A 22,669-nucleotide genomic window follows, 5' to 3' on the forward strand; every position below is an offset into this window, starting at 1 on the left:
GATGAGGGGGACCTTGTTAAAACTTACCGAACAGTGAAAGGCTTAGATTGAGTGGATGGGGAGAGATGTTTCCACTAGTGGGAGAGTCTAGGACCAGAGGTCATAGCCTCAGTATTAAGGGACGGTCCTTTAGGAAGGAGATGAGGAGGAATTTCTTTAGTCAGAGGGTGGTGAATCTATGTAATTCTTTGCCACAAAAAGCTGTGGAGGCCGTCATTTTTAAGGTGGAGATAATAGACAATAGGTGCAGGAGGAGCCCATTCGGCCCTTCGAGCCAGCACCGCCATTCAATGTGATCATGGCTGATCATTCTCAATCAGTACCCCATTCCTGCCTTCTCCCCATACCCCCTGATTCCACTATCCTTAAGAGCTCTATCTAGTTCTCTCTTTGATAGATAGATTCTTGATTAGTACGAATGTCAGGGGTTATGGGGTGAAAGCAGGAGAATGGGGTTAAGAGGGAGAGATAGACCAGCCATGATTGGAATGGCGGAGTAGACTTGATGGGCCGAATGGCCCAATTCTGCTCCTATCACTTATGCACATGAATTTATGATCCCTCCGTACATCATTGCTGTTAAGAGTCTTGCCATTAACTGAACACTTTCTCCTCACATTCGACCTTCCACAAACTGCAACATAGAAAATAGGTGCAGGAGTAGGGCAGTCGGCCCTTCGAGCCAGCACCGCCACTCAATAAGATCATGGCTGATCATCCAGATTCAGCACCCCGTTCCTGCTTTCTTCCCTTATCCCTTGATTACATTAGCCCCAACAGCAATATCCAACTCTCTCTTGAATACAACCAGTTAATTTGCCGCCACTGCCTTTTGACATCTAACACCTCCCTGCATTAAACTGCATCTACTGTTTCTCCACCCATTCGTGTAACAGATCTATATCCAGCTGTGTTCCTTGACATCGTTCTCAACCCCACCATTTTTGTACCGACTGCAACGCTGTTAACCAAATTATCCACATCTTTTGTCCAAGTCATTTGTATACAACACCAACTGGGATCCCAGCACTGAGCTCTACTGAACACCACTGGCCCCAGTCCTCCATCTAGTATAACATGCTGTATCTTCTATGAGTAAGCCTGTTCTGTATCCAAGTGAACAATCCAAATGATGACTGTGGATCCATTGCATATTAATCTTCTGGATGAGTTCCTCCAGCCCTTTGTGTTTAGCTCTCCATTCCATCAGGCGCTGGTGACCCACCTACCTTAATGCTCTTCAAGAGCCCCAATATTACCTCCTTCCTGATCTCAAAATACCCTCACATATTACTTTCATGGTATTTAAGGGACTTTTGGATAGGCCTAGGGACATGCAGGGGATGGAGGGATATGGATTATATGTAGGCAGATAAGAGTTGGTCTTGGCATCATATCCAGCACGGACATTGTGTTCCCATGCCATACTGTTCCAGGTTATATGTTCTATTAATATACCCCACACCAGGCCACGTCAATGGATATATTTAAGCAAGAGATAGATTGATTCTTGAATAGCACTTGGTGTCAGGAGATGGGGTGAAGGCAGGAGAATGGGGGTTAGGAGGGAGAGATAGATCAGCCATGAATGAATGGTGGAGGAGACTAGACGGGCCGAATGGCCTAATTCTGCCCCTCTCACTCACGATCACCGATCTCACTATCCTCCACCGCCACAACATGCAAGTCGAATTCAGAAAGTCAGTCGTCTTTAATATTTCACAATTTTTTTTTTATTTCAACCATAAAATAAGACATACATTTTATTTTTTTTAAAAATCTGTACAAATGGTGGACCTGTGCAGTACAGTAGGAAGACATCAATAAAAAAAAAAAAAGTTGCAAAAAATGGGACATAGTACAATAAAATCAAGAATGATCATCCAAGACGCAAGTGTTTTGATAAGATGACAAATCTTACCGGCTGAGAAAAAATACCACCACGTCGCACTAAATAATTTAAATGGTCGAGGAGCAGCTATACATTATAAACATTACAGTACTTCACAATTGTTTTTTTCTGTTGCCTCGTAGGAAGGCGAAAAGAAACATCTTTCGTGGAAACATCTCGTAGATAAAGAGTGCATTAGAGTTAGACGACCTTATTTATCCACGTCTGACAGACAAGACGCTGGCTTTCCAGACTTCTATTTATTCACAGTGCTGGAGTAACTCAGCAGGTCGGGCAGCATCTCGGGAGAGAAGGAATGGGTGACGTTTCGGGTCGAGAACCTTAGAGTCATAGAGTCCTACAGCACAGAAAGAGGCCCTTCGGCCCACCGTGTCCGCGCCGCCCGTTACCAACACAGTCTAATTTTAATCCCATATTCCCGCATTTGGACCGTAGCCCTGAATGTTGTAGCATTTCAAGTGCCCATCCAAATGCCTCTTAAACGTTGTGAGTGTTCCCGCCTCCACCACCACCCCAGGCAGTGAGTTCCAGACTCCAACCACCCTCTGGGTGAAAAAGTTCTTTCTCACATCCCCCCGAAACCTCCCTCCCCTTACCCTGTATCTATGTCCCCTCGTTGTTGAACCTTCCACCAGTGGAAGAAGTTCCCCGCCATCTACCTTATCTATGCCCCTCATGATCTTGTACTCCTCGATCATGTCCCCTCTCAGCCTTCTCTGCTCCAGGGAAAACAACCCTAGTCTGCTCAACCTTCTTCTGAGCTGGCATAGACCCGATGGTTCAAATAACCTCCTTCTACATTATAAGAACATATGAGACAATGAGGCACCATCCTCTCTCACAGTGGAACATGGAAGGTTTCACACATAAGAAGGGTCTCGACCCGAAACATCACCCATTCCTTCTCTCCCGAGATGCTGCCCGACCTGCTGAGTTACTCCAGCACTTTGTGAAATAAATTCCTTCGATTTGTACCAGCATCTGCAGTTATTTTCTTATACTACTTTCCAGACTTCTAACCAGTTCGGTTATTTTTTCTCTTTCAAAACTTTTTTTAAAATGCCTTTAAAATATTCTATGAGTTTTAATTTCATGTCATGCTTAAATAATAAATAGTGAAAGTTCATAGTTGTTACAAGCCTTACAGCCCGAACAATGCTTAAAATCACATAACCTGCGCTAACCAGCAGCTACTAGGTCCTGACTGACTGTTGATACAAGTGTAATGAAACTGCCAGTTTTAATCCTCTTGTGGCAACTTACGTTGAATGTATTTACATTTGGCTTTAAATATGAAAATATCTGTTAAACTTTTATAAACTGTACATTTTATTTTAAAAACTATATATATTGCAAGAGGTTGTGTTTTTTTCTTCTACAAATGCTGTTTCTTTCGTTTTCCTGATAAAATATGAGCCGGGCGACTTTGAGACCCGAAGTGTTCAAGGAAGTTTTTCTTTTAAACTTGTTTTTTTAAAACATATATATATAATTTTTTAATGTGCTAAATTCTTTTCAGTGAAATGGCAGCATTTAGCAGGGCGAATCCAAAGTGATGTAAGCTGGCTCTGTGTCCGGCTCTTCTCTCCCATTGCTTTGTTTGCTGGTTTAAATACTCTTTGGTTGAAATTCCACTCTTCGTGTACCAGTTTTAGCAGCAGGTGCAGTATTTTTGCATCTCTTTATTGAATATACTGACTGGCATCTATGTTCATGCCTTGTGCGTATTGTTTCTCTGTACTTTAACTAATCAGTCGTGTGTGTGGGTGTGTGTGTGTGTGTGTGTGTGTGTGTGTGTGTGTGTGTGTGTGTGTGTTCTGCTTCCTTCATTCCTTTCTGCCACCCCACCCTCGACCCGAATTGACTCCAACCCACCTCATTGCCCTTGGCTCCCAGTGGATCGCTCGCTGGTCACTTAAGGGCCCTGCAAAGGCCTCCAATTTTCCTAAGTCTGAGATTCCAAGCGCCTTCTCATCCTCCGGGGCTAAACTTAGACCAGAGGACAACTCGCGGTTGAAGAAAGCACTTCAATATCTGCCTAACTCAGAAGGAGCCCGGGTAAAACCTAACGTGTTTCTTTCCAAAGAATACTGTTAATTAAAAGAAAAAGAGAGAAATGTTTTTTTTACTTCCAATGCCCTCGTCGTTCAACTTAACAATGAACAACCTTAAAAGCTTACTTTCAAAATCGTGCATGTTCCAAAGCAAAATGATATCGAAAGAGAGAATACCAGAAAGTTGAGTGGACCTTATCACAACTGCGAGCTGGCCTGATGTGTTAATTTAGTAAATCCTGCTGAGATCATTGTTAGAGATGTGGAGCCGGTCAGGGAGACCTGTTGCATTGAGTACCCATCAGACAACAGGTAACCGGCCTGGGAAGACATGGAAGGTCGCTCCAGGTGAGCGGCACGGTGGTGCAGCGGGTAGAGCTGCTGCCTCACAGCGCTAGGGACGCGGGTTCGATCCTGACCTCGGATGCTGTCTGTACGGAGTTTGCACATACATTCTCCCCGTGGCCACGTGGGTTTCCTACGGGTGCTCCGGTTTCCTCCCACCGTCCCAACCTCGTGCAGATTTGTAAGTTAATTGGCCCTCTGAAAAAAAATCCCCCATGGTGTGTAGGGAGTGGATGAAAAATTGGGATAATGTTGAACTAGTGTGAGCGGGCGACTGATAGTCGGCGCAGAGTCGGTGGGCCGAAGGGCCTGTTTCCGTGCTGTATCTCTAAACTAAAACTGAATCGGGTAGCTCGAAGGGCCGAATGGCCTACTCCTGCACCTATTTTCTATGCTTCTTTGTAAAGATACCTCCATTTTCTGAAAGTGTTTCTGATTAGCAATGGGCCCATATTCTTTGGAGCAATCAAAATATTTGTAACTGGGTCACTAGTAGAAGGCAGGAACGGGGTACTGATTGTGAATGATCAACCATGATCACATTGAATGGCGGTGCGTACAGGCTCGAAGGGCAGAATGGCCTTCTCCTGCACCTATTGTCTATCCTCCTTGAAACCCATCCCCGGATTGTCGGGAGGCTGACTTCAGCTGTGAAATCAGTGACAGCAAATTCAGGTGAAAAATAAATAAAATCAAGAAACAACGGAATGGAAAATAGAAAGGAAAAAAATCCTGCAGATCCTTCCATTAACAATATGATATTTAACAATCTGAAGGTGGCCTCGCCCTTGTTCCCGCCTTCATTCAGACTCCCTGACGGATGGGGAAACTGGAGAAGCCACTGAGCCTTAGACAGGTTCTGGGTGTCAACGCAAGAGCGTGTTCCTTGGGAGACTCACTTCAATCTGACCAGGATTCCTGCAGCAAAATCATCCCAGAAAACCAGGCACGTGGCTCAGGTGTGTTTTGGTACAAGTGGCCGTGACATCCAGTGGGAATATATCAAGACTTTAGAGATACAGCGCGGAAACAGGCCCTTCGGCCCACCGAGTCCGCACCGACCCGGACAACAGCACTATCCTGCACGCTAGGAACTTTTACAATTTACCATTTTACCGGAGTCAATTAACCTACAAACCTGCACGTCTTTGGAGTGGGGGAGGAAACCGGAGCCCCCGGAGAAAACCCGCGCAGGTCACGGAGAGAATCCCCGTACAAACCCCTAGTCGGGATCGAACTCGGGTCCCCTGCGCCGTAAGGCAGCAACTCCACCGTTGCGCCTCTGTGATGCCCCAATGGCGTTTGGTATCAAAGTGGCTCGGTCTGATTGTCATAGTAACCCGTTACCCCCTTCACCAACTGGATACCATTTACTATCCAGCAGAGTGTCTCAAAAGAGAAGCAACTCTCTCCTAGTTGGGATGGTGGAACGATTAAAGTAGAGGACTCTAATGGCTGAAGATGAATGTATGCGTTTGGTCAATAATATAACAGTTTAAGGAATGGGAACCTTCTTGCATTTGAGTTGCATTAGGGTAAGTGGCATTGAGATAGTGTTGCATGCTTTTTGTACTCAGTTGAATGTAACTACAAGGTTTATATCTTTCTGGGCTTCTTTGAAATTTGACTCATTTTACTTTCCGGAGAATGGGCTAACTTGGTTCTCAGTAGCAGTAATTTTCAAAGGTTTAGACCTTTCTGGGCTTCTTTTAAAATGACTGCTACCGAGAACCAAGTTAGCCCATTCTCCGGAAAGTAAAATGAGTCCAATTTCAAGGAACCGGTAGGGGGTAGAAAATTCCAAATCACTTTCTAATTAATGATACTCAAACCCAACCTCCCCCCTCCCTCCACAAGAATCATAAATACTGGGGGGTTTTCTTTTGTTCACAATAAACCAATAAAAGAAACCCTGGAAAATAAATATTCTCTGAGCTGCAGTTTCACCCATTAACAGCAAGACCTTTGTCTATGAAAATTATTAATATAGTGGCCACTGTACTTTCAGGTATTCCTTCAAATCATTCAGAGCAGATGGAAATCTCTTAGGTTTACAATTTTCCATTGAAAGCCATCTTTTATAATAATAATGCCATCAGTCCTTCCTGCAATGTTCAAGTTTTGCTACACGGTTTGGGTATGCTACAGACATACGTTAGTTATTATGTGCCTTCACGTCGCGTCAGAAAGTTTGCTTAGTGCTTAGTTTTTGAAAGATCTGAACGTCTGCTGAGCGTTCACCTCACCTAATCAGCAGCATTTTTGCTTTGAGCAAATCCTTAACGTCATCAGTACACTTTCCTGGCTGGCTATTCCCGGCCTCGGTCAGCACTGAGAATCTTTGAGAAAGATTCTCTCGTTAAAAAAATTTTTTTTTCATTTTTTTTCTTCAAAACAACATACTTTTAGGTATTTATATTTCCGACTCTCGCCGGAGCGGGCGAGGTTCCAAGGGGATGGTGGCCTGGTTATGGTCCGTGTTGGTCTGAGTCTCCTTGCCCGGGCTCTCCGGGACTCCACCCTCGCTCCCCTCCTCGTCCTTGTTCATCAGCGCCACCTCGTTCTCGTAGCAGAACGTGTTGGGCGTGGAGAGGATGTACTTCTTCTCCGCCAGGTCCCTGGCGCTGAAGAGGGGCGTGTTGGGCACCTCGTAGGTTTTGTGGAAGCGCGAGTAGTCAACCTTGTAGTAGTTCTTCTCCTCGAAGAGCACCGGCTCGAACCGGTGGCCCCAGATGATCTCGGTGGCCAGGTAGGAGCTCCGGCACTGGGTGGTCATGGCCGTGGCCTCCACCATCCCCTCCAGGATCACCACGATCTCAAAGTGCGCGTTGTCCAGGTCCTGCTTGCTCAGGTCGTAGAAGGGACTGTCCTCGTCAATCTCGTGGACGATGGTGATGGGGGACACCAGGAATATCCTGTCGATCCCACTGTCAAAGCCAACGTTGACGTCCATCTGATCCAAGGGGATGTACTCCCCCTCTGGAGTTATTCTCGACTTGAGCAGCTGGGCGCGGACGTGGGCTTCAACCAGGTGGCTTTTGCGCAGGTTGCCCACCCGCCACATTAAGCACAGTTTCCCGTCCCTCATGGCGATCACCGCGTTGTCGCTGAAGATCAGCGTCTCGTTCCTCTTCTTGGGCTTGGCCATCTTGGCCATCACCGCGCCGATGATGAAGGCGTCGATGATGCAGCCCACGATGGACTGGAAGACCACGATGAACACGGCGATGGGGCACTCCTCGGTCACGCAGCGGAATCCGTAGCCGATGGTGGTCTGCGTCTCGATGGAGAAGAGGAACGCGGCGGTGAAGCTCTTCACCTCCGACACGCACGGCTTGTGCTCCGCCTTGTAGTTGCTCTTGTCCAGGTCGCCGTGCATCAGCGCAATCAGCCAGAACATGCAGCCGAACAGCAGCCAGGAGAGCACAAAGGACAGGCAGAAGATGACCAGCATCCACCTCCAGCGGATGTCCACGCAGGTGGTGAAGATATCCGACAGATAACGCTGCCCCTTCTCGCTCATGTTCACAAACTGGACGTTGCAATGGCCGTCTTTCTTCACAAACCTGCTCCGGCACTGCTGGCGGGTGTGAACCTTGCTCTTGCCGTTCCCGTAGCCATTGGCGATCGCCATGGTGGCCAGCTTCATGCCATCTTCTTCCGACGACACAATACTGTAACGGTTGGCACGCACGCTTCCCATTGCCAGCGCCTGGGACTGCTGCTTTTCCACTTTGGGATACAGTCTTGAAATTGTTTGGAGCAGTCTTTGAAGAAACAGTTTTGAACTTCTGGAGGGGAGGGGAGGGGAGGGGAGAGGGGGGAGTGGGGAACACACAACCGTGACTGAGAAGGTAGACCTCTGCCAGTCACTTTCTTCCACCAAGCAGTCTCGAATGAAGACGGTTGTCCAAGACACGATATTTAGTTCTCACTCATCAGAGTGTGATCTGTTGAAAAAAGAAAACAAAATCAATATTTACTGTCAAATAAAAATCTCAGTGGGAGGTAGAGAAGGTTTTTACCCCCCCCCCTCCTTTCATCTGGTTTCAGAAGAGACCTTTCAAGAAGATTAGAGATACAACGTAGAAACGGGCCCTTTGGCCCACCTAGGCCACACTGACCTGTGACTTACCCAACCATGTACCCCCACCCCCCCACCCCTATTTTAATTTAAGTATGTAGTATGGAAATAAGTGTTTCAGCCGACCAGGTCTGACCATCCAAACACCTTCTATCCACACATCTTCCATGTTATCCCACATCCCCATCAACTCCCTGCACAGATTTGCTTGTAAATCGCAACGTGCAATTAACCTACAGTCCCGCACGTTCTCGGGATGCGGTTGGAACCACCCGGAAGAAAACCCACGCGGTCACAGGGAGAACAAGCAAATTTCACCACAGCCGGCAGCCGAGGCCAGGATCGAGCCAGGGTCTCTGGCGCCGGGAGGCATCAGCTCTACCAGCTGGCGACACTGTGCAACCATAATACTGTCCGATTCGCCTCTACCCCACTGAAGACATTGTCTATGGAACTAATGTGCTTCGATGCTGAGAACTGCACTCTGTATCTTCGCCTTTGCTCTATCTATTATACTTGAGAGTTTGAACATAGTATCTCTACTCCAAAGACGTACAGGGTATGTAGGTTAATTGGCTGGGTAAATGTAAAAAATTGTCCCTAGTAGGTGTAGGATAGTGTTAATGCACGGGGATCGCTGGGCGGCACGGACTTGGAGGGCCGAAAAGGCCTGTTTCCGGCTGTATATATATGATATGATGATATGAAATGGTGTATCTGAACTGTGGACAGCAGACAAAACAAAGGTTTTTCATCGTACATGGGCGATAATAAAATAGACAATCCTGGTCATTTATAGGAAGCGCAATCAATGTTAATATATCAGATAGGTGTAGAAGCCACCCCAAGCACCACCAATATGAATAGTTAAACGCATCTGGGAAGGAACTGCAGATGCTGGTTTAAATCGAAGATAAGACGCAAAATGCTGGAGTAACTCAGCAGGACAGGCAGCATCTCTGGAGAGAAGGAATGGGTGAGGTTCTAGTCTGAAGAAGGGTCTCGACCCGAGACATCACCCATTCCCTTCTCTCCAGAGACGCTGCCCGACCCGCTGAGTTACTCCAGCTTTTTGTCTCCATCTCTGGTGCAAACCAACATCTGCAGTTCCTTCCTACCTAATCTCCAGCTAAAAGAAACAAGACCCAAATCGTGATGATAGTCAAAACACAACGTTTCTCGCATTCTCACACAGATAAAGAAAAAAAAAATTGGGTCCTCGCTGTGCTGTTCATGATTAAAAATAGAATCCATGTTGTGTTCTCATTCTGCCAGCAAGGACAACGAAAACATTTGCAGCGAAAGTTAAAAGAGGACATCAGTTCCATTGGATCAATGCGATCCAATTAACTTCAGCGCAATCCAACGGTCAGGTCGAGGTAGATGAGCACAACACACTAAATATTGGGGCATAAAAGTCAATTGAACAGTCTTGGATCAGACGTGCTGTCAAAACTAGTAAGAAATGTTATCAGACGAGAGTTAGAACTCTTGCTGAAATGACAGTGCTACTGTTTCTCAGTCTGCTTGATCTTCATACTCCTGTTTTTAAAAAATCTTGTATGAGCTTAAAGCGAGTTTTAAGCAGAGATAATCATCTCACGGTAATTATTTGTGGCTGGTCGACAAGTGATGCTGTCTTTTTTTTTTAGTTCTGGAGATGCAGCGGGGAAACTTGTGAATCTGTGGAATTCTCTGCCTCAGAAGGCAGTGGAGGCCAATTCTCTGAATGCATTCAAGAGAGAGAGCTAGATAGAGCTCTTAAGGATAGCGGAGTCAGGGGGTATGGGGAGAAGGTAGGAACTGATTGAGAATGATCAGCCATGATCACATTGAATGGCGGTGCTGGTTCGAAGGGCCGAATGGCCTTCTCCTGCACCTATTGTCTATTGTCTATTGAAACAGGTCCTTTGACCCACCGAGTTCATGCCGACCAACAATTTAACCCACATGCTATGCACAAGCGGCGATTTTCTTTTGCCGGTGCCAATTAATCTACAAACCTGCACGTCTTTGGAGTGTGTGAGAAAGCGGAGCGCCCGGAGAAAACCAGCGCGGTCACGGGGAGAACGTGCAAACTCCGTACAGACAGCACCCGCGGTCAGGATTGAACCCGGGTCTCTGGCGCAGTGAGGCAGCATTGTAAAAATAGTCCCCTCTGCTATGCACAGAAATATTCAATGTGTTCGACAGCCCCTCATAGATTTTCGGTATAAAACGCAATTCACAACAGGATTTGGGTATTTTGGGAGGGGACGCGGCAGATTGTTTTTTTTTTTTGTTTTAAAGGTATTCAGCCCATGTGAGTATTGGAACTGACTGTGCATTTGCCAACCAACCTCAAGCCACAATGAAAGAATACCAGTGAAACACCGACATGCAACTCATTTTAGATTTCAGGACATCAAGCCAGCAGTGGCTTAACATGCTGTGCTTGGAACCTCTGATCATGTTGAAGTTTGAACTCAGAACCTGCATTTGAACTTCTTCCCCAACCTTCTCTGCCAATTGTGGAAGTGGTGGCTCTAGGTTTAACAGTTAAATGCTGGTAGAGTTGCCGCCTGACAGCGCCGGAGGCCCGGGTTCCATCCCGACTACGGATGATGTCTGTACGGAGTTTGTACGTTCTCCCCGTGACCTGCGTGGGTTTTCTCCGACATCTTCGGTCTCCTCCCACACTCCAAAGATGTACAGGGTTGTAGGATAATTGGCCTGTTAGTGGGGGGAGGGATGGAGGAGGGGAGGGAGGGAGGGGATGGGAGGGGAGAGGTGGGGATGGGGAGAGGGAACGGGGAGGGAGAGAGGGGGAGGGAGGTGGGAGGGGATGGGGAGAGAGGGGGATGGGGAGAGGGGACGGGGAGGGAGGGAGGAGGAGGGAGGGTGGAGTGGAGGGGAGTGGGGGAGGAGAGGGTGTTGCACCAATGCAGGGGAGGTTAGGCCCAACGGGTCCACTTGGTCTAGTATCCCTCTAAACCTGTCCTATCCATGCATCAGCCTAAATGTGTCTTAAACGTTGCAGTACACGTTGAGGAGACAAAATGTGCAGGAAGGAACTGCAGATGCTGGTGTTATTTTTCTTGGCTGTGGGAGGTTCTGTGAGGGTTGTGTAATGGTGCAGTGGTAGTGTTGCTGCCTACCCAAGTTTGTTCAATCCTGACTACAGGTGCCGTCCGTACGGAGTTTGTACGTTCTCCCCGCATGACCGCGTGGGTTTTCTCCGAGATCTTTGGTTTCCTCCCACACTCCAAAGACATACAGGTTTATAGGTTAATTGGCTTGGTATAAATGTAAATTGCCCTAGGATAGTAGATAGTGTTAACATGCGGGGATCGCTGGTCGGTGCAGACTCGGTGGGCCGAAGGGCCTGTTTCCACACTGTATCTCTAAACTAAAATAAACTAAACTAAAGATGTTGGTTTAAACCGAAGATAGGCACAAAAAGCTGAGGCAACTCAGCGGGTCAGACAGCAGTCTGAAGAAGGGTCTCGACCCGAAAGGTCATCTCTTCTTTTTCTCCGGAGATGCTGTCTGACCCGCTGAGTTGCTCAAGCCTTTTGTGTCTAATGGCCTTTTCTGATTGTCTTTGCTATCTCCTTAGTGACGGAACCACCATTGATTACACCTCTGCTATTTTCTCCTTTGCTAGTTTGATATTCGTAATTTGTCCATTTTCTTTTTTCTCCTTTGAATATATGAAACGCTATAATTATCTGCATTTGAAAATGCGCCTTCCAAGTTTAGACACTGGAGACTGCAAATGGTGCGATTTGGAGCAAATAAAAAAACACCTGCTGGAAGAACTCAGCAGGCCAGGCAGCACCTGTGGAGGGAATAATATCGACTGTCCATTTCTCTACACAAGCACTGCCTGGCCCGCTGAGTTCCTCCAGCGGTTTGCTCCTTGCACTTTTTAAAATCTGTACTTTCTCTGTAACTATAATGCTATAACGCTGTAACATGATGCACCCTGACACTGTTGTACTTGTGCATGACTTGATTATAAATCGTGTTTAGGTTAGTTTAGAGATACATCGCAGAATCAGGCCCTTCGGCCCACTGAGTCCACACCGACCAGTGATCCCCACACGCTGACACTATCCTACGCACACTAGGGACAATTTACAATTTTGCCAAGCCAATTAGCCTACAAACCTGCACATCTTTGGAGTGTGGGAGGAAACCGGAGATCCCGGAGAAAACCCACACGGTCATGGGGAGAACGTACAAACTCCGTACAGACAGCACCCGTAGTCAGGATCAAACCCAGGTCTCTAGCGCTGTAAGGCAGCAACTCTACCGCTGTGCCACTCACGAATAGTCTGATTTGACTAAATAGGATGCCAACAAATCTTTTGCCAGTACCTTGGTCCACCTGATAACATTAAACCGAATCCAATATCAATCACGAATGCTCGAGTAAATTCATCATCTCTTCTGGATTTCCTCCCTGACTGTAGAAATGGAGAAGTATGTGTGCTCGAAACAAAAACAGAACCCAATTTCTTGGATTACACTCATATCATTTGCCAATCTCCGCATCACTTGTTCCTGCCTTACAGCCAATTCCTCATCTGCTTCCAAACTTTGCTTACGACACACACATTCTTGCACAGCATATGACAAGACTCTTGGCTTCATAGAGACGTACAGCAAAGAAACAGGCCCTTCGGCCCAACTCGTCCTTGCCGACCAAGAAGCCTCATCTAAGTTGGTCCCACTTGCCCGCGTTTGGCCCACATCCCTCCAGACCTTTCCTTCCATGTACCTGTCCAAGTATCTTTTTAATGCTGTCATAGCACCGGTTCCCAACTACCTCCTCCAACAGCTCATTCCATACACCTACCACCCTCTGACTACAAAATTGTCCCTCAAGTCCTTAGAACTCCTCTCACCTTAAACCTGTGACCGCTGGCTCTTAAATCCCCCCCCCACCCTGTGTAAAAGACTTTGCATTCACCCTGACGATTTCTACACCTCTATAAGATGATGGAGTAGATCTAATTGGGAAATGAAGGAATGCATACACAGAGAAAGAGACAAATAAGGATAGGGAATCAGGTAAAGAGAAAAATCAGACCATGTTTGTAAACAAGGCTGGATTTAAACAGAACAAAGTCCGTCACATTATTTTTTCTATCAATATCGCAATCATGTAATTAAAAGCCCATTGACCTCCCAATTCTCTATTCCTTAGAGCACAGGAGGATGAGGGTTGAACTTATAGAGGCGTGTAAAATCATGAGAGGAATAGATCGGACAGGCGAACAGTGTCTCTTGCCCAGAGTAGGGGAATCGAGGAACATAGGTTTAAGGTGTAGGGGCAAAGGTTTAATCAGAATCTGAGGGATTACTTTTCCAGACAACGGGTGTATGGAACAAGCTGCCAGAGGAGGTAGTTGAGGCAGGGACTATCGCAACGTTTAAGAAACAATGAGGCAGGTGCATGGATAGGACAGGTTTAGAGGGATATGGGCCAAACGCAGGCAGGTGGGACTAGTGCAAGGTGGAACGTTTTGGCCAGTTGGGCCTGTTTCAACGCTGTTTGACTCTGTAGTTCTAAATCTAATTACCTTAATTCCCGGAATGGCGGGACTGTCATATGTTGAAAGACTGGAGGACTAGGCTTGTATACACTGGAATTTAGAAGGATGAGAGGAGATCTTATCGAAACGTATAAGATTATTAAGGGGTTGGACACGTTAGAGGCAGGAAACATGTTCCCAATGTTGGGGGGAGTCCAGAACAAGGGGCCACAGTTTAAGAATAAGGGGTAGGCCATTTAGAACTGAGATGAGGGGGAAAAAAATTCAGTCAGAGAGTTGTGAATCTGTGGAATTCTCTGCCTCAGAAGACAGTGGAGGCCAATTCTCTGAATGCATTCAAGAGAGAGCTAGATAGAGCTCTTAAGGATAGCGGAGTCAGGGGGGTATGGGGAGAAGGCAGGAACGGGGTACTGATTGAGAATGATCAGCCATGATCACATTGAATGGCGGTGCTGGCTCGAAGGGCCGAATGGCCTCCTCCTGCACCTATTGTCTATTGACCTGTCCGGGCCTGGTTCCACTAGTGCGATGATACGTTGTTCGGTTTTGCCGCAGAGCCTTACATAATTCACAGTCGGGCACACGAACAGAACAATGTCGAGTCCCCTTACTACCTTAGCAACAAGCCTCCCTCCCTGCAGCATTTGCAATGCAAAGCAACAAGCAGGTCACGGCACTCGGCTGCTCTTGACAGTAAGTGAACATTTTGAAAACACGTGCATTGAGAACGAGTTCTAACATGTTCATTTTTTTTTTTTAAAGAAAAGGCACCTGACTCATAAAAGTGCGGAGTGCGTTTGCCAATGAGTCCGTACTGCTGTTCAGTTGTAGTCTGACAATAGACAATAGGTGCAGGAGGAGGCCATTCGGCCCCTCGAGCCAGCACCGCCATTCAATGGCTGATCCCATGGCTGATCATTCTCAATCTGCACCGTCGTAGGTGGACTATACACTCACAGAGAGCCGTCAGTCGTCACCCCCCCCCCCCCCCCTCTGTCTAATGGGTGGCGTTTCGGGGTCGAGACCCTTCCTCAGACTGAAAGTCAGGGGAGAGGGAAGACACAGAGATAATAAGCCCTTCCTTATTTCATGTGTCTCCCACCCATCCCTCCTCTGACTCTCAGTCTGAAGAAGGGTCTCGACACCCATTGCTTCTCTCCACAGATGCTGCCCGTCCAGCACTTTGTGTTATCCGCTCTGTCCTGATCTGGTCGCACAGAATCCGGAAGATGCTCGGCTTTGCCAAGTCACCTCAACAGTCGTCTGTACCCCGCCCGCCCGCCTCCCTGCGTCTCTTTGCAAGCTTTGCCGTCCTTTTTGTTTGGATCCCGGAGAACAAGTCCCGTCGCTATTATTTTTTTCCCCCACCAGCGTTTCCACCGCCTGCAGCCGAAGCTCGTACCCAGCATGTTGTTGTTTTTTGGGGTCTATCTTCGGTGTAAAACAACGTCTGCAGTTCCTTCCTACACCCGCCCCTGTCAAATTACGCGCTTGTATTTCAACTGAACTACCGCTCCCAACAGCGGCCTCTATTATCCCGACTACAATATGACACTTCAAGTGTATTTCATATGCACTGTGCGCTTTAGAAACATAGAAAATAGGTGCAGGGGTAGGCCATTCGGCCCTTCGAGCCTGCACCGCCATTCAATATGATCATGGCTGATCATCCAACTCAGTATCCCGTTCCTGCCTTCTCTCCAAACCCCCTGATCCCTTTAGCCACAAGGACCACATCTAACTCCCTCTTAAATATAGCCAATGAACTGGCCTCAACTACCTTCTGTGGCAGAGAATTCCACAGATTCACCATTCTCTGTGTGAAAAAAAAACTTTCTCATCTCGGTCCTAAAAGACTTCCCCCTTATCCTTAAACTGTGACCCCTTGTTCTGGACTTCCCCAACATCGGGAACAATTTTCCTGCATCCAGCCTGTCCAACCCCTTAAGAATTTTGTAAGTTTCTATAAGGTCCCCCCTCAATCTTCTAAATTCCAGCGAGTACAAGCCGAACTCTCAGTCTGAAGACGGGTCTCGCTCGACCCGATAACGCCACCCATTCCTTCTCTCCAGAGATGCTGCCTGACCCGCTGAGTTACTCCTGCATTTTGTGTCTATCTTCGGTTTAAACCAGCATCTGCAGTTCATCCAGGCATCAACCCTCCTCGCTTGATGACCCCACTCTGCCCAAACCCATTGCCCCGCGTCTCCGCATTGTGCGTATGTTCCCAATGAATAGCCTATCAATATCACATTCATTTCAAGGTTTCAAGGTCAGTTTATTGTCACACGTACCAATTAAGGGACAGTGAAATTCGAACTACCATTCATTTGATTGAAAGCTCCCATGTGACCTTTTATATTCGGGGGTCCCGGTTACTCTGGCCAAAGCCCATCCATTCACAGACCGCCTTTCGGCCCGTTCCGTCCCTTCTATCCCAGACGCGGCAAGATAGTCACTGGTAGCACTGATATAATACTGCTTCCACTGATAGCACTGGAAGATGCTGCCTGAGACAATAGACAATAGGTGCAGGAGGAGGCCATTCGGCCCTTCGAGCCAGCACCGCCATTCAATGTGATCGTGGCTGATCATTCTCATTCAGTACCCCGTTCCTGCCTTCTCCCCATACCCCCTGAGAGGTCATGACCGGTCATCAAAATGTAGAAAGGAGGAAATGCAGATGCTGGTTTACCACAAAAAAAAAGACACAAAGTGCTGGAGTAACTCGGGCAGATTCTCTGGAGATGGCGGGCGGGTGATGTTTCGGCTCAGACTAGTGTAGGAGGGTCTGAAGAAGGGTCCAGACCCGAAACGTCACCTATCCATGTTCTCCAGAGATAGAGTCACAGAGTGATACAGCGTGGAGACAGGCCCTTCGGCCCAACTTGCCCACACCGGCCAACATGTCCCAGCTACACTAGTCCCAACTGTTTGCGTTTGGTCCATGTCCCTCCAAACCTGTCCTATCATGTCCAACTGTTTCTTAAACGTTGGGATAGTCCCAGCCTCAACTACCTCCTCTGGCAGCTTGTTCCAAACACCCACAACCTCAGTGTGGAAACGTTACGCCTCAGATTGTCCTCTGGTCCCCGGTTTCCTTACTCTGGGCAAGATGCTGCCTGGCCCGCTGAGTCACTCCAGGACTTTGTGTCTTTTTTTTTGGTATCTGTTCTGTCCGGTTCTTGTCGCGCAGTCGGGAGATGTTGCAAAGTGCAAAGAATCAACGTCTCTCCTGACCCCCCCCCCCCCGGTGTCTTTGCAAGCTTTAACGTCCTTTTTCTTTGGATCACTGACGTTTTCAGTCAGAGAGTTGTGAATCTGTGGAATTCTCTGCCTCAGAAGGCAGTGGAGGCCAATTCTCTGAATGCATTCAAGAGAGAGCTAGATAGAGCTCTTAAGGATAGCGGAGTCAGGGGGTATGGGGAGAAGGCAGGAACGGGGTACTGATTGAGAATGATCATCCATGATCACATTGAATGGTGGTGCTGGCTCGAAGGGCCGAATGGCCTCCTCCTGCACCTATTGTCTATAACAAGTCCCATTGCTATATTTTTGGCCCACCAGTGTTTCCACCGGCTGCAGCCGACGTTTATGCCCCACAGGCCACTTAACACACAGTTTTTTTTTAAAACCCAGAGGAAATAAGCTGAGGAAAGGGGCTGAAACAACGAACGGTGGCTATTCTTTCTGGAGTGGAGAGACGGAATCGCTGAAACACTCTGTCACAGCTGAAGATAGGTAGACACAACACGCTGGAGTAACTCAGCGGGACAGGCAGCATCTCTGGAGAACAAAGAAAAAGGAATAGGCGACGTTTTGGGTCGAGACCCTTCTTCAGACCGAGAGTCAGGGGAGAGAGAAGAGAGAAGTTGGTTTACACCGAAGTTAGACACAAAGCGCTGGAGTAACTCAGCGGGACTGGCAACATCTCTGGAGAGAAGGAATGGGTGATGTTTCGGGTCAAGACCCATCTTCACTCATTCCCTTCTCTCCAGAGATGCTGCCTGTCCTGCTGAGTTACTCCAGCATCTGTGAACCGGACTCCTGTTCAACTATCGTCCCCCACAACGCTGCCTTGCGGATTATTATCCTGCTGTAGACTCGTGCAACGTATTCCGTGCCTCTCCAGGCCGCTCGCCTTTCATTCACTGCCTGTTTCCGATTCCTTGTCACTTAGGTATTCATTTGTTTCTTTCGGCTGATGAATCCCTGGCCCTGATAGACGCAAATTAGTTCCAATTCCCCGGCCTAACGCCAACATTTCCCCGGCTGCAGATTAATTCCAGCCGAAACCAGAGCAACGGACCATTGCTATTTTTTTCACACACGCACATCCACACCACACACACACTTACATAGTTACACACGCATACACTCACACACGCACATACACACCACACACACACACACTTACATAGTTACACACGCACACACACACACTTACATAGTTACACACGCATACACTCACACACGCACATACACACCACACATACACAAACACACACACACTTACATAGATACACACGCACACACACACTTACATAGTTACACACGCATACACACACACATACACACCACACACACATACCACACACTTACATAGTTACAGACGCATATACTCACACACGCACAAACACACACCACACACTTATATAGTTACACACGCATACACTCACACACGCACATCCACACCACACCACACACACACACCACACATTTACATAGTTACACACGTATACACTCACACGCACATACACACCACACACACACACCACACACTTACATAGTTACACACGCATATACTCACACACACACATAAACTCTCACCCACATACACACACTCTCACATACACACTCTCTCTCACACTCACACCACACACACTCACACCCATATACACACGCCGCACACTTACACACGCATACTCACACTAGTCCCACCTGCCTGTGTTTGGCCCATATCCCTCTAAACCTGTCCTATCCACGCACCTGCCTAATTGCATTTTAAAAGTTGCGTTAGTCCCTGCCTTGGCGTTGAGTGAGCGAGAGGCGGTGAAGCCCCAGGACAAGCAGCTGGGATACCGGGTGAATGGGGAATAGAGGAGTGGGAGGCGAGAGAGAGAGAGACACACACAGAGAGAGACACACAGAGAGAGACACACAGAGAGAGACACACACAGAGAGAGAGACACACACAGAGAGACACGCACAGAGAGAGAGACACACACAGAGAGAGACACACAGAGAGAGACACACACACAGAGACACACACAGAGAGAGAGAGACACACACAGAGAGACACGCACAGAGAGAGAGACACACACAGAGAGAGACACACACAGAGAGAGACACACACACAGAGACACACACAGAGAGAGACACACACAGAGACACACACAGAGACACACACAGAGAGAGACACACACAGAGAGAGACACACAGAGAGAGAGACACACACAGAGAGACACACACAGAGAGACACACACACACAGAGAGAGACACACACACACAGAGAGAGACACACAGAGAGAGACACACACACAGAGACACACACAGAGAGAGACACACACACAGAGACACACACAGAGAGAGACACACACAGAGACACACACAGAGAGAGAGAGACACACACAGAGAGAGACACACACAGAGAGAGACACACAGAGAGAGAGACACACAGAGAGAGAGACACACACAGAGACACACACACAGAGAGACACACACACAGAGACACACACACAGAGACACACACAGAGACACACACACAGAGACACACACACAGAGAGACACACAGAGAGAGAGACACACACACACAGAGACACACACACACAGAGAGAGACACACACACACAGAGAGAGACACACAGAGAGAGACACACACACACAGAGAGAGAGACACACACAGAGAGAGACACACAGAGACACACACAGAGAGAGACACACACAGAGAGAGAGACACAGAGAGAGAGACACACACAGAGAGAGAGACACAGAGAGACACACACAGAGACACACACAGAGAGACACACACACAGAGAGACACGCACAGAGACACACACAGAGAGAGACACACAGAGAGAGACACACAGAGACACACACAGAGAGAGACACACACAGAGAGAGAGACACACACAGAGAGAGAGACACACACAGAGAGAGACACACACACAGACACACAGAGAGAGAGGGAGAGGGCGGGAAGCATCGGTCAATTGTAGAGTAGTGTTGGAACACAAGACTTGGAATTGGAGAGGGGAATGGGGAGTGAAGGAGGATTTATACGCATAGATCGCAGAGACTGAGGATTGTGGACCGAGATTATTGAGAGAGAGAAAGGGGCGGGGTGGAGGGCGGCACGGTGGTGTTATAACCACAGTCATAAGTGATAGGGTCAGAATGAGGCCATTCGGCCCACCAAGTCCACTCCGCCATTCAATCGTGGCCAATCCATCTCTCCCTCCTAACCCCATTCTCCCGCCTTCTCCCCATACAAACCCCCTGACCCGCACTAATCAACAATCTCTGCCTTGACACCATCCGTTGGCTCGGCTTCCACAGCCGTCTGTGGGGCCGGAGTACTGAGAGAGAGAGAGGGGGCAGAGGAAGCAGACAGTGAGTGGGGGGCGCGGGGTGGAGATGGGGGAGCGGGGGAGAGGCGTAAAGCGAAAGGAAGGGGGGGGGGCAGGTAGTGTCGGTAGGATATTAGGGGCAGGAGGAGATCCGGGGTGGGAGTGGGGGGGGGGGGGGGGAAGAGGAGACCAGAGGCGGTTGGGAGTCGGGAGAAGAGGAGGGTAAACACGTGGATTGGTGGGACCGAGAGAGGTTTATAAAAAAGAAGAGAGGATCGCAGGTAGAGAGGGCGAAGGACATGAGCCGAGCAGGCAGGTAGGCGGGAGTTCTGGAATCTGCAGAACGAGTTTTTTTTTAACAACAACGCGTCGTGAGTCATTTCCAACCGCCCAGATTTGACTTCTGGTCCGGATTGACTCGGTGGATTGTGAGAATCTGTACTTCTAAACCCTTCTCTCTCTCTCTCTCTCTCTCTCTCTCACACACACACACTCTCTCTCTCACGCACACGTGTTATCCGGCAGCCAAGGCACACTTGCAAAAGCTTGGAGCACACTTGCAAATGCAACCGCCGATTACAGCGTTAAAACAGACAGACAGACGCGCACACACACACACACTCACTCACACACACACACACACACACACACACACACACACACACACACACACACACAGACACACTCACACACACAGACACACTCACACACACACACACAGACACAGACACAGACACACACACAGACACACTCACTCACACACACACACAACGCTGAAACCAAGCAGCCTGAGCCCAAAGTCACACAAACACGATACATATATTTACATATATAAAACCAAAAGCTCGCTTTCGTCTCTGGCACATTTCTAAATTGATTTACGCCTGAGATCAAGACCGACAACTCTCCCGGCCCCCCGCGACCTTCATGTCACGACAGAGCGCCCTGGCTGAAATACTTTCTCAACGCGGGGAACGCGAAGCTTTTGACACGAAACATCTTCCACCGACCGACGGCACCCGACCGGTTGAACGAAGATATTTCACCCGCGGGACACATATCCACTTTGATGCCACTTTGCAAATATTACTTTGTTCGCGACGCCCTGCGAATATTTCGCACTTCCTACTTCGACTGCCAATTCCTGTGTGTGTGTGTGTGTGTGTGTGTGTGTGTCTGTGTGTGTGTATGTTTGTGTGTGTGTGTTTGTATGTGTGCGTGTGCGTGTGTGTGTTTGTGTGTGTGTGTGTGCGCGCTTCTGCAAGTCCATAAAGGCCACAAATGGTCCAGAACTAATCTGGCGACCTTTTCCAACAAGCCCCGTGGACTGACTCAGCCCCGGGCAACTGAGAAAAGAGGGGAGAGGAGGAGGAGGGGGGCGAGGGTTGTAAGAAGTGGGGTACAAACTATCCCCTTTTAAAACAAAAACACAGATCATTAAGCGAAGATAGACACAAAAAACTGGAGTCACTCGGCGATTCAGGAGCCAACTGGAAGAGTTGAAGGGAGGGGGAGAAACGAGGGGGAGCTTCGGGTAAAATAAAAATCACACAGATCCCTCTGGCAAGCAGCAGAAGGCTTTGCATTGAGCTCCGACTGAGGTAACAGCAAGCCGGGCTGACTGTGTTCGGCCCGGGGAGACCGAGCGCTTGAAAGTGATGTAACCACACAACGCAGCGGCCCCTCAAAAAACACCGCCACCTTCACCCACCCACCCACCTCACCGCCACCTTCACCCACCCACCTCACCGCCAACACACACACGCACAAGCCGGGCAAGGGTACACATCTCCCAACCCCCTCCAACGTAAAGACAAATCCTTACCCCGTCTACCGCACACCCACCACCGACTCCGCGCGTTGCACGAATCCCACAATCAAATATCTTTCGCTTGCGCTGCTGGATGGATGGGTGGGTAGTCGTTGCAAAAGATGTGGGTGCTTTCAGGGTAGCGGGGGACAGAGAGGGAGAGAGGAGAGGAGGGGAGGAGAGGGAGGGGAGGGGAGGGGAGGGGGGGTTGGGTGAGAGGGGAGGGGGCTTTTTTCTTTACGCATCCTGCAAGCACCACGCATTCAATCTCTCAACAAAAAAAATCAGTGGCTCTCCCAAGTAAAAGACTGATTTTTAATCCTGGTTACCTGTTCAAATGCCAGCAGCGAGTG

The 22,669-nt window shown here is 48.3% G+C and overlaps 1 protein-coding gene across 1 annotated transcript; it reads right to left on the bottom strand.

Moving 5' to 3' along the window:
- Positions 1-2,878: 2,878 nt before the first annotated feature.
- On the bottom strand, positions 2,879-22,669 carry LOC144594597 (inward rectifier potassium channel 2). Its single transcript, XM_078401342.1, has 2 exons — positions 22,646-22,669; positions 2,879-8,261 (listed from the first exon to the last, which is right to left on the bottom strand). Exon 2 carries the CDS (start codon positions 8,012-8,014, stop codon positions 6,725-6,727), a length of 1,290 nt encoding a protein of 429 aa, XP_078257468.1. The 5' UTR covers positions 8,015-8,261; positions 22,646-22,669; the 3' UTR covers positions 2,879-6,724.

The sequence above is a fragment of the Rhinoraja longicauda genome, chromosome 6 (assembly GCF_053455715.1).
Source record: "Rhinoraja longicauda isolate Sanriku21f chromosome 6, sRhiLon1.1, whole genome shotgun sequence".
NCBI classification, from domain to species: Eukaryota; Metazoa; Chordata; class Chondrichthyes; order Rajiformes; family Arhynchobatidae; genus Rhinoraja; species Rhinoraja longicauda.